The following is a 12,424-nucleotide window of genomic DNA, read 5'->3' on the forward strand; positions in this document are numbered from 1 at the left end:
ATGCAGTGCATCTGAATTACATTCACACATTAATACTATATAGAACATATTTTTATAGCCGTTGCAAACCTATACTCAAGAGTATGCGATTTCAGATGCAGCCCACGACTATAGATTTGGCCTGCAGATCCAGTTAGCCCTGGCTGGTAAATGGACATTCAAAATATGCTGATTCAGACTAAACCATTTGTAAGAAACGTTTAAATCACAAATATTATAATATGACTTAATTCTTGTTCGCAAGCTCATAAAACCGGGAATACACATAATAGATATTTTTCATGCACGCACACACACACACACACACACACACACACACAAGCGCCTCAGTTCTGAATAGACACAGAGGGTCTGTCTGGCTGGGATGCTGCCGGCAGTTTTCGCTGTAATGCGAGTGAATAGACGTACAGCTCCTCTATATGAGACGCTCCTGTCACCAGCGTTAATGCAGAGCAATCTAGGTCACACACTCAATAGAGCACAACTCTGTGTCTGTTATCTCTATCTCTCTCTGTGTGTGTGTGTGTGTGTGTGTGTGTGTGTGTGTGTGTGTGTGTGTGTGTGTGTGTGTGTGTGTGTGTGTGTGTGTGTGTGTGTGTGTGTGTGTGTCCCTCTATGTCTGACAAACACACACACATAGTTTGCAGCAAAATTACATGTCATGATGCAAATAACAATAAAATGTGCTTTCTATAAAGTCTACAAGGGTACATTTTGTTAATATTAATAATAAAAAAGTAAAATTTGTTTTTCAATGTTCTATGGTGACATTGCATAAAATGCTAAATAAATGTTTTATTCTTATTTTTATTCAAATAATATTTTGCGACAATATTTAATATAATTTTTCCTTGTCAGAGGAACATTTACATTTAAATGTATGCATTTTCTGGATGTTTTTTTTTCTTTTTTTTCTGAAATGGATTAAATTTCATCAGTTTTATACATTCTATGTCATCATTTTCAACATTGATAATAATCATAAATGTTTCTTGAGCATCAAATCATCATATTCGAATGATTTCTGAAGGATCATGTGACACTGAAGACTGGAGTAATGATGCTGAAAATTCATGCTTTGACCACAGGAATAAATTACATTTGACTATATATTCAATTTGAAAACTGTTATTTTAATTTGTAATAATATTTCACAATTTTTTACTGCATCAAATAAATGCAGCCTTGGTGAGCATAAGAGACTTCTATCAAAAACATAAAAAAAACGTACGGATGCCCAACTTTCAAACGGTAGTGTAGATTAAGATGAAGAGCAATTTTCACTATTCAAAAGTTTTTCCCCAAATTAACAGCAAAGTTTATTATCCCAAAAATGGCACACGTCATCTTTAACGATGATCCACTGCAACACAAACATGCAGAATGATCTTCTCCTCACTCCAAGAGCATGCCATCACCCCAACAAAACCTCTTCCAGAGACCTCTTCCGAGATAATGCATCATGGGCCTTGTGTTTACCAGACAAAAGACGTCTGCTAAGCATTTCCGCCCCGCTCCTGCTCTGTGTCGTCCTGGATTTGGCTTTCAGCTCATGTGCCTGTTCTGCAGACCACCTCTGCCATCCCATACCCCGCTCTCCTCTGTAGTCATGCCAGATTATTCCTCTCATTTCTGATTTCTCCCATCTGGGACTAGATTCAAAGGTTTCATTTAAGGAGAATATCTGTCTGGAAGCGAGCTGGACCGGTGTCCTGGGCCAGTTCTGAGTCTGGATCAAAGACTTTTGACATGTGAAGATGAACCGGCCCTTAGATGTAATAGCTGCCCTTCACTCTGAAAAATAACGCTTCCAAAAAAAATGACTTCACAGCTTTATGTCATAGGAGAAGCTGTGGTTCAGAGAAAAATCTGAAGAACTTAACATGAAGAACTTTTTTCCCAAAAACCCTAATATACTCAAGAATCCTGTACAGTGAAAAGTGTTCTATAGAGCTGGTAAGTCCCGCCCCCTTCGCTAACCCCGCTGGACCTCTAGGTTGAAAAACCGTCAATGCAAGTGAATGGGAGAAAATAATTATTTTCTGGTCCCGTTTGAATTGTGCCATGAATGTGAACATATGTTGTCTGTGAATTTTTTATATAATCTTTCGTGTGAAGAATGCTACAATTTAGCGGGTAGAAGTTTGATACGGTTAGACTTTGTGTGAAAGCACTTTGTGGACTACAACTCTTCGCTGCTTTCGACGCGTTTGAAACGTCACCACCACTAGCACACGGCTCTAGCTCACGGATCCCGCTAAACATGACTGTGTCTTTGGTGCACTTCACCGCCTTCTTTCAGGGAGAGGACAAAATAGTTGAGGTTGGCGAAAACCACGGGTAAGTCAACTTTATGGGGTGACGTCACATAGGCGACATGTAGTCTTTCTCGTTATGTCTTTTCCACAACTGCTAGCCGAAGAATCATACCATATACTGTCAAACTCGTAACATGAAAGATTATATAAAAAATTCACAGACAACATATGTTCACATTCATGGCACAATTCAAACGGGACCAGAAAATAATTATTTTCTCCCATTCACTTGCATTGACGATTTTTCAACCTAGAGGTCCAGCGGGGTTTTACGGAAGGGGCGGGACTTACCAGCTCTATAGTTCTTTGGTGAGCACATTGAAAACCTGTGTGTGCCTGGCTCCAGTGATTACAAGAGGAGATCTGAACTGAATCCAGTTCGTTTTCATCCACCATTTGACCCAATTAAATCAGTTTTTGGATGCTTCTTTAAGATGTGAAACCTTAGATGTGAAACTATAAACCAACTTGTTTGGCATCACATACTGTACACCACTGTTTAAAATGTTGTTGTTTTTATGACTGAAAGAAGACTTTTCTGCTCACCAAGGCTGCATTTATTTGTTCAAAAATACAGTTGTAGTTTGTAAGTGTTTTCTATTTGAATATAGTGTAAAATGTAATGTATTCCTGTGATCAAAGCTGAATTTTCAGCATCATTACTCCAGTCTTCAGTGTCACATGATCCTTCAGAAATCATTCGAATATGCTGATTTGATGCTCAAGAAACATTTATGATTATTATTCATGTTGAAAATAGCTGTGCTGCTTCATATTTGTGTAAAAAACGTGATACATTTTGTTTTCCGGATTCTCTAATGAATATAAAGTTAAAAAGGAAATAGAAATCTTTTGAAACGTTGTAAATGTTTTTGATCAATGTAATGCATCTTTGCTGAATAGAAGTATTTATTTCTTTTTTTTTTTTTATCTTACTGACCCCAAACTTTTACACAATAGTGTATATCATCCAAATTTGTTACAATCTCCATCAAAGTTCACCATTAATTGAATCAAACTAGAGATCATAAGTCAAGTCAAAAGATCTAACCTCTGTACTTTGTACTGATTTATAATACCGCACATCCTCAGTGACCTTGAAAAGATGCTTAGTGACCACTGTTTGAACTAATACTACTTGGACTAATCTGACAAATCTCCAACAGCACATCAGTTTCTGCTGTTTAATTGCAACTGCCTATATGGAAGAGTTGAAAAATGTTGCTAGATTTAACTGAACTCACAATTGATATTCACGTTTATTTACAGTGCAACGTGAAATTTAGGGATGAAATGTTTCCATCCATTAGTCCAAGGGTAAAGATCATATTTTTTGTATATCTGACTGGCTCCCATTGCTTATTTTGTGTACAGCGCTTTGAGAAGTTGCTTTTAAAGGCGCTTTATAAAATAAAGTTTATTATTATTATTATCATATCCAGATTTTATCGCATCTCTAAAGCCACGCCTCCTCCAAAACACATGAACGCACACAGCAGGGAGCAAACAAAAGCATCACGAGAGACTGCGTTAAACTACCTCATGTCTCAAACATTACTGTAATAATCAACATAAACATCTTAAAGAGCTCTGGCCTGTACCACCTGACTGCTGCGGATTCATTTCGCTGTGCAATTGAAACGCATAAATTCGAGTCACAAACCGTTCCGAAATATAACGTCAGGTGTTTCCATCTCTTCCAAATTACAGTAGTTATGGTGTGAATGCGGCATCAGCTCGTTGTTTTGGTTCAGGAGGAACTGTAAAAGATGGCTGCTGTTTCGTTTGTGCTGCTCGGTGACTGACGTCTGTCTAACTCATTGCATGAAACGCACTGATGACGTGCGATGTCTGTGCGAGCAAGTGCGCGGAGGTATGGAAATACATCCATTGACAGGCAGGTAGGACAATATATTTAAATGTAGGTGACAAATTTACATATAAATACATTTAGACCATTTAACTTAGTGATTGGTATCAGGATGTGAAGAGACTTTCAGCCAGCATAACAAAGAATGTTTCTGGAACAAATCACCTACCCTGCCTTTAATAGTGCGGACAGTCTGCCTGACCAGATCTGATTTGAGAAAAAAGCCGATTTGCCTGCATTTTAAAAGGCCTTTAGTGTGGTGGAAAGCATTATGAAAGTTTAAAGAAGGGTTTCCAAGTGTGACCCCCGCTGAGGACTGAACTCTTGCCCCTCTTGGTTCCCTTTACTCAGACAGACACGGCTCCAGTCAACCATGGTGATGTAGCATCGCAGCCCATCAACTCACAATCAAGATGAAAACCACTGAATCACGCCATGCAACTAAACACACATTTTCTGCACACAAACAGTTGAGTGCCATGCCAATTGGTCATCGATCTCTGTGAAAAGTTTTGCACAATTCTTTTTATATAATTATTATTTATTTATTTTTACAAATTATTTAATTTGCAAAAAACATTGTTGGATTTATCACATTGGATAATAGGGGACTGCCCTTGATATATGTAATAAATAACAATAAAATAAAGGTTCAATAAAGTTAATAAATAAAAATATTTTGTATTTGTAAACAATTAAACACATTAAATTAATACAAATTAAAACAATGATTCTATAAAGTTAAATATAATATACATATATATTTATATTTAAAACTATATATTTCAAATTATATATGTAATAATATATAATGTAATATTTTTATTAAATATCTATATTCTATATATATTTTAAATAAATTAAAATCCAAAATGCATGTTTTGCATGTTTTTGTGGTGAAAACACAGACTTGGTGTGAATATTCCTTTAAACTAAACTAGAATCTACAAACAGAATATTTAATTATGTTTGGTACTATGGGTGGGGTCAAATGGGGACATTGCATAAATAATAAAGTGCATTATTGAATGCATTAAAAACGAACGACAATGGTGAATATGACCCAGAACCATTTGTATGAAATCCATTAGTACCATTATAGTAACAGTAGGGATCTCACAAGACCTTTTAACCTACACAATCTGAAAAGACAAAGCCATATTGATTCTCATTCTAAGACTTATAGGTGCCGAAATGTTTTTTTTTTTTTTTTAGGCAAGCAATACAAGATCCTCAAGCATTTTTCAAGACAGGGTAGTTGTGTGGAAGGGGGGCTGGGATATCTCTTCCTTATAGAGCTGTTTGGTTGTTAGTTGTTTAGCAGCATGGGGTAAAGAGCAACCCAGCAGTGATCTCTAACAGGAATAACAACTCTTTCTTTCTATCCCTCCACAGTCCGAACACCTCAGAGAAAGAAGGGCATTTGTCTAAATGGGTCTCTTCAGCAGCTGTTGCACCTAACTGATAAACACCCTAAAGTGTTTCCACACTAAACTGAGAAAAAGAAACAACGGGGGTTTCAACACTTTTGAAAACAGCAGTGCAAAGGTAATTCAAAAGAGTCTCTCTCTGTACATTATCTAGTGATCATGGCAGCAGTTATTCATAAAACTATGACAGAGATGAACATTAACTAATCCATTAATTCATTTTAGGGAATCGAGCGTTAAACAAGAAAAGAAAATGTGCAAATAAACCACTATTAACAGGCACAATTAATTATAGGTGAATTCCCCCTCGTCCACACAAATCAGAGAAATCTCAAAGGTGGTAAAAACGGGCCATCTCCAATGCCTCTGTTCCACAATGACAGAAGTAAACAGGTCCCAAAAACAATAGAGATGGTTTGTGGAGACCGCTTGTCTACTGATTGTATCATCCGAGATAAGCCAACAGGCTTATTCTGGCATGAAAAGTGGAGATGGGAAACAGAACAGACTTTATCATGGAACCTTTTCCTTTCCTGGTCCTGTTGCCTGTTTTCTTTACTATCTTTCCAAAGTCAGTGCTATTCTTCTATCATCGATGCTATCTGTAGATTAACCATGTAAAATGGCATTTTTTAACACCACAGTTGGAAAGCGAAGCCGAAGTTGGAGGCCTTGGCGCCAAATCATTGCAGATATTCCAAAACCTCAAACATTCAAATTGAATTGAAACTTTAACTACAACAGAACATTCTGTCTGAACATTTAATAGTTACAGTGTTGGATTTCACCTGAGCTCTTTTACTTTAAAAATCAAGGGTGCAGATTCAGTGATTTGCATCAACAAAGTGACAGCAATGCAACTAAATTGAGCCCAATTTTATGCAAATGTATTATGTCATGCAATACATCAACTCCAAATGAGACTGTAAAGAGTGGCGTGATCATTTTAAATCCAAGTAAATTTACATTATAATGTAAAGTATGAAAAAAAATGCATATTAATTTTATAAATTGCTTAAGATTACATTGAACAGTGTTATTAAATTTCTAGTGTTTTTTAAACACTGTTATTAAATCCTAAAGCCTTTAGGAGAGCGTTAGATTATGGCAAAGGTAATATAAATGTAAAAATAAATGAAACAAGCATGTACAATTAAATATCCAGTATTGGCCATACCAATATATCATGCATCCCTAGTACAAACTACTTGCAAGAAAAAGTATAGTGACCCCCAGCTATTTTAACTGCTGTCAGTGTGAATGTACTTTAAGGCTGTCCTGTTTCCCAAGCTCAAACCCACCATCTTCAGTCTACAATCACCCTCTAATCACTAGCCACTGGTTGAGACACGAACCTTGAGCCAAACCCCGACCACTGACATTCCCTAATCCAAACACACACACACACACACACACCTTCCGACGTGGGAAAGTCTAGTCCTCCAAATGTTAGCCATTCGTTCCAATGACACCACACCTCACTGAAGACCACCTTCCCTCCCCACAGGTCACAGCACATTTGGTATTACCACAAGTCAAATGTTTGGTTTAGCCTAAAGAGTGTGCCAATCTGGCAAATCTTCCAGGTACACAACATCACAACCATACAACGCGGTTAATAAGTCCATTGGGTCACCAAAGAAGTGAAGTAATGCACATTTCACATTGTAAAAATTATGCAAAAGTAGACTTAGTAACATTCAAATGACATGAGTTCACTTAAGTCAGAGTTTCTAGGCTATAAATCAAATGACATCCAGGGATAAGATTGCAAAACGGAATTTGAGAGTTATGGATCAACTCTAAATCACTGGACAGCCATAAAAAGCTACAAAGTGTAAGCATTCAAGATGTCACTATGACAGGAGACATCTACTGTACCTTTAGACCTCAGCGGCATGCAGCATCCAAGAGCCATTACCGTGGTGGAGTGTCTCAGCCGAGATGGTCAGCAAGGGATGAGTGTGTCTCTATCTTCCTCCTTGGTTTTGTTCTCATGTTTTCATTTGCCTTTCTGCTTCAGCCCCCTGGGGCTTGTTCATCACCCCATGGAATCACAGCACACTTCTTTCTCTCCCTCTCTCTCTCTGACTGACTGAGACCTCAGGCTACTTTCAGCTCAGCTTTGCTGCAACATCTGCAACCCCCCCAATCTCCAGCCTTTTACCCTAGATATCCTCTACCCCCTATTGCTGGTGCACATGGTTCAGTCCGGCCACAACTTGGGCCACTGTAATCCTGTTATGCTTCACTGTGCAGTCCAAAGGAAGGAAGCACAGGGTCACTAATCCACACCACTCCTGGTGGGACTCTGGCCAGTTAATGCTGCTAGTTGCACAGACTCATGTATGCATGATCGAGTCACACTAATCAGCAATTCAAGGCAACTTAAAAATCAATATCAAAGAAGTTTAATACGCAGAAACAATGATAACTAAGCTGACAATTACAAAGCATGAAAACACTAGGTGCCCTTTCAAAACGTTCTGTTTGACTGGACGGTCTGACATGTCAATTTCTGGCTCAACTAAAGTTGTGAGTTTGAGGGTGGTATTACCTGTTTGTCCAGATAATTGTAGACAGAGGTGTTTGGGAAACCTGGGAAGCCATCAGACTTGTGATTTCTTTAGTGGCGCAGCAATTTCAGACTTCCATAGACTTCCATTGCCCTTTGCTAGTGAAGCTGGAAGAGCTAAGTTTGTTTAGATGACTGGGGACATCAATACTTCATCAGGGTAACCCCATCCAAAACACATTCCCTACATAAAACAATTAGATCTGTAACCTTTTCTTGGGCACTAGACTCAGTATAATAGCTGCATCCTGTCTATTGACAAATAGTCCAATACTGTCAATGAGGCTACAATTAAACGACCCATAAAACAAGGACTTGTGCTCTAAGATCTTCTTACCGCTCTGAAGAAACCAGTATGCAATTTACAACCTATTGTTTTCAGACACAATGTTGAAATGGCTCAGTTACTACAGTAAATAGGTTGTCTTTACTGTGAGTTGTGGCTGGTGTACTAACAGACTTGCATATAGGCGTGTGTGTGTGTGTGTGTGTGTGTGTGTGTGTGTGTGTGTGTGTGTGTGTGTGTGTGTGTGTGTGTGTGTGTGTGTGTGTGTGTGTGTGTGTGTGTGTGTGTGTGTGTGTGTGTGTGTGTGTGTGTGTGTGTGTGTGTGTGTGTGTGTGTGTGTGTGTGTGTGTGTGTGTGTGTGTGTGTGTGTGTGTTATGTTAGCTGGCACACCAATCACTGCTGTGTCATGGTGGTGTAGAAGAGTCAGATGGTAAACTACAGACCAGCTCTTTAACCTGGTCCATAACAGAGAGGAAAAAAACACAAATAACATCTCCTTAGTGTCTCAATTGTTTCTCATACACCAGTGGGATTAAATCGAGAGCAAATGGAGACTTTTTCCTGCTTCCCTTGGGCACTAATCTCACATGTGTCCGTTTGAGTGCCAGAATACATCTAAACAATGTCTCAAACTCAAATGACCATAGTCTGCAATAGAAATCCAGAGACTGAATGTAAAGTAATCATTAAACAAAGCTACACGATCAAAAACTAAACTAAGCTACACGATAAAAGCCAAAACTAGTTTAATTTTAGAAAAAAAAAACATCTGAGACAAAGTAAAAACTTACATAAGATTTTTTTTTAAGTGCAACCTTTGAGCAATGACATTTCCCTTTGGAGGTTCTCATTTGCATAAGTATTGTTGACTAAATGAGAGGAGATTTCATATGCAAGGCTTTGAGACATGTCTCAGAAAGACAAGGACACTTATTCTGTGTTGATTACAAACACAATTATAGTTGAAGGGAGCAACAGAGAGAGAGAGAGAGAGAGAGAGAGAGAGAGAGAGAGAGAGAGAGAGAGAAATACCAGCCTCCGTCTTAATCTCCTCTAATCCGACCCACTCTCAGCCTCTGCTGACCTTGGCGCCATCATGACCAAATGCTGGAGTGAGACCACAAGAACAGTGTTTAAACACACAAAGACCTTACTGGGCTGTTAACACCTGAGACGAGAGAGGTGGATGTGTGTTTATAGTAGTTCAAAATTCTGTGCATTAGCATAAAACACTTTTACAGCACTTCACAACATTGTATTTTGGTTGCAGACAGGTTACACTGCAGAGTAATGTTGAAAACATGCTATAAACCACACCATAAAAAAAGAAGTCACTTGTGCTCACCAAAGTGGCATTTATTTGATCAAAATATCAGCAATATTGTGAAATATTATTGCACTTTAAAATAACTGTTTTCTATATGAATATATTTTAAAATGTAATTTATTCCTGTGATCAAAGATTTAGGTTAGGTTAGGTATACTTTATTGTCCCAATGGGAAATTTGTTTTGGGCTCACGAATACAGCCACTGCATCGCCAAACATATAAAACAAACACATTACATAATAACAGAGAAGATAGATACACATTTACAATCAAGTAGTTGGCCTCACGCCTCACGCTACTGTATACACTGGAAGGTAATTGGCATCATGCCACTCTATACTCTGGAAAGTGATTGGCAACACACCACTCTATACACTAAAAAGTAGTTTTAGTAGTTTAAGATGAATTTTCAGCATCATTACTCCAGTCTTCAGTGTCACATGATCCTTCAGAAATCATTCTATTATGTTGATTTGATGCTCAAGAAACATTTATGATTATTATTAGTAGTGTTAATGTATACCGATGTGCAGCTTCATATTTTTGTGGAAAATGTGATACTTTTTTTCGAGATTCTTTGATGAATAGAAAGATTTATTTGAAATATATGTTTTTGTAAACTTATAAATGTCTTTACTGACACTTCTGATCAATTTAATGTGTTTTTGCTGAATACAATAATTATATTTCTTACAACAACAACAAAAAAAAACACTTTTGAACATTAGTGTACAAGTAAAATAAAACAGTTTAGAAATGTTATGATAAAAGTTTTCAAATCTGAAAGGATTTCTGTAGGTAGCCTCAATATAAAAGTTATATTTTTAAAACCAAAAACACAATGTTCCTTATTTATATCTCTCTAAGATTAATTTAATGTTATTGATAAACACGTTTTTTTTGTAAAGAACGTGGCAAAAATATTTTGGTGATGCTGAATGTAGGACGAGGTTGGATGTGATAATGTGCTTTATAAAACATTCAAAAGGGATGTGGCAAACAACACCAAGGCAATGTTTCTGCAAAGTTATGAAAATACTTTAAAAACAATATCAGTCATATTAAGTATGTAGGATGAAAATCTTTTATCACAACCTCTTCCCAACTTAAAAAAGTTTTTACAATAAAGCTGTGCTATAGCTGGGTATTATATTTAGTTTTCATAAATGATTCATCTGCACTGCATGCATGGAGAACACTGAAGACTTAATGAGGGAGAAGGAGGGAAGGGAGGAGCTTTAGTCTCAGACAGCAGGTAGACGTCCAAAAATAACACGTCTAATAAGTCAGCTATAATTTGGCTGGGTTACCCTTAGTCTGAAACGAAGCCAAGAGCGCGCGCACACACACACACACACACACACACACACGAGACATAAAGCTGTTGGGTCAGTGGATCTGTTATGAGTGCTAATTCATCACTGTAACCAAAGTGCGATTAACTTTTCAACACTCTTGACACTTAAAAGTGTCCTAAAGTCAGCATGTTTATATTTAGCTGGACATTTGAAGGTAACTCTATCGCCTCCTTGAGGTTTGTTACTGCATTGCGATTTGATATCTCTGCGCCCAAGTAGCAGTGCTTCGCCTGTGCTTCCCCCTAATATAGTCCCAAGTCAATATCTGCCTAGGAAACCGCCTAGAGTTAATCTGCATCGCTATTTGTACCCGTTGTGAATATGCAGGCCACAAGAAGTAATTAGGTGGGTTTTTGCTATTTTTTTTTATCACTTTTACTCAGGACATGCTAGCTGGCAACAAAGGATTCCATTCATTAAGCTAAGCTAAGCTAGCACCGACCCTGTCAAACTAAAACAATGCATGCACTGAGACAAAAATGCATTTGCCCACCTATCTAAATGTAGGAAAGAAGGTGAATAAGCCCTATTTCAAAAAACGGTGGAGTGTTCCTTTAAAGCAGCGCTATGCAGTTTTGGCAATTTCTTCGCTTTTTGCTCGCAGCTTTCTCTATAGAGCGCCCCCTACAGCTTCGGAATAGATATTTGACAACACTGTCGTCAAAACTCGTTGGCGACTCTCCCCCCTCCCATCTTCTCCCTCTGGTCATGTGCATTTGTTTTCAAAGAAGCCGGCGAACGCACGGAGCCATGTCCACTGAGGTATGTATGATACACAGAAGGCTAGCATATAAATGTTTAGATAGTGTATGTGTGCAGTGCCGTAAAGCAATTTGTTACATTGCGAGACCTGATATCACGCGATACTTCCTGACGCTGAGGCCGGCGGCCCGCTGGCCCAAAGTCGCAAGCGGGTTTTTCCGCTCACAGGCGCTAGGGGGAAGTGAGACGGCCACCATTCAACCCGTAAAAAGTCATATAACCATTCCATTGACTCTACGAAGCTGTTCAGGTAAGGTAAATTAAGCTAAAAAAAAACCTGCATAGTTCCCCTTTAAGTATTTGTGCACTTGCAGGTTATTTTTTTATTATTATTGAATATCTCCACTATGATCTCAGCACAGGAAGAAAAGCTTTCCCTCTAATTCTCTCTGTCTTTCTTTCTCCTGATCTTTGGCTCCTTCCTCTGTGATGAAGCTCTTTGATCTGGTCTCAGTAGGTGGAGCTCATAGATCATCCAGGAATGTGATTGTAGGT

General features: G+C 38.1%; 1 protein-coding gene across 4 annotated transcripts in view; it reads right to left on the reverse strand.

Moving 5' to 3' along the window:
• Positions 1–12,424, reverse strand: part of nhsa (Nance-Horan syndrome a (congenital cataracts and dental anomalies)) — a 102,205-nt gene that overhangs the window by 20,794 nt on the left and 68,987 nt on the right. Inside the window, exon 1 of one of the 4 annotated variants that reach the window (XM_084428223.1) lies at positions 7,500–7,707. The exons of the other annotated variants lie outside the window; for them this stretch is intronic. Coding sequence (XP_084284349.1) covers positions 7,500–7,536 — 37 coding nt within the window. The 5' untranslated portion in view covers positions 7,537–7,707. Of the gene's footprint in view, positions 1–7,499; positions 7,708–12,424 lie in introns of those variants that run through there. 4 annotated transcript variants of the gene reach the window in all.

The sequence above is a fragment of the Rutilus rutilus genome (assembly GCF_951802725.1).
Source record: "Rutilus rutilus genome assembly, chromosome: 13".
NCBI classification, from domain to species: Eukaryota; Metazoa; Chordata; class Actinopteri; order Cypriniformes; family Leuciscidae; genus Rutilus; species Rutilus rutilus.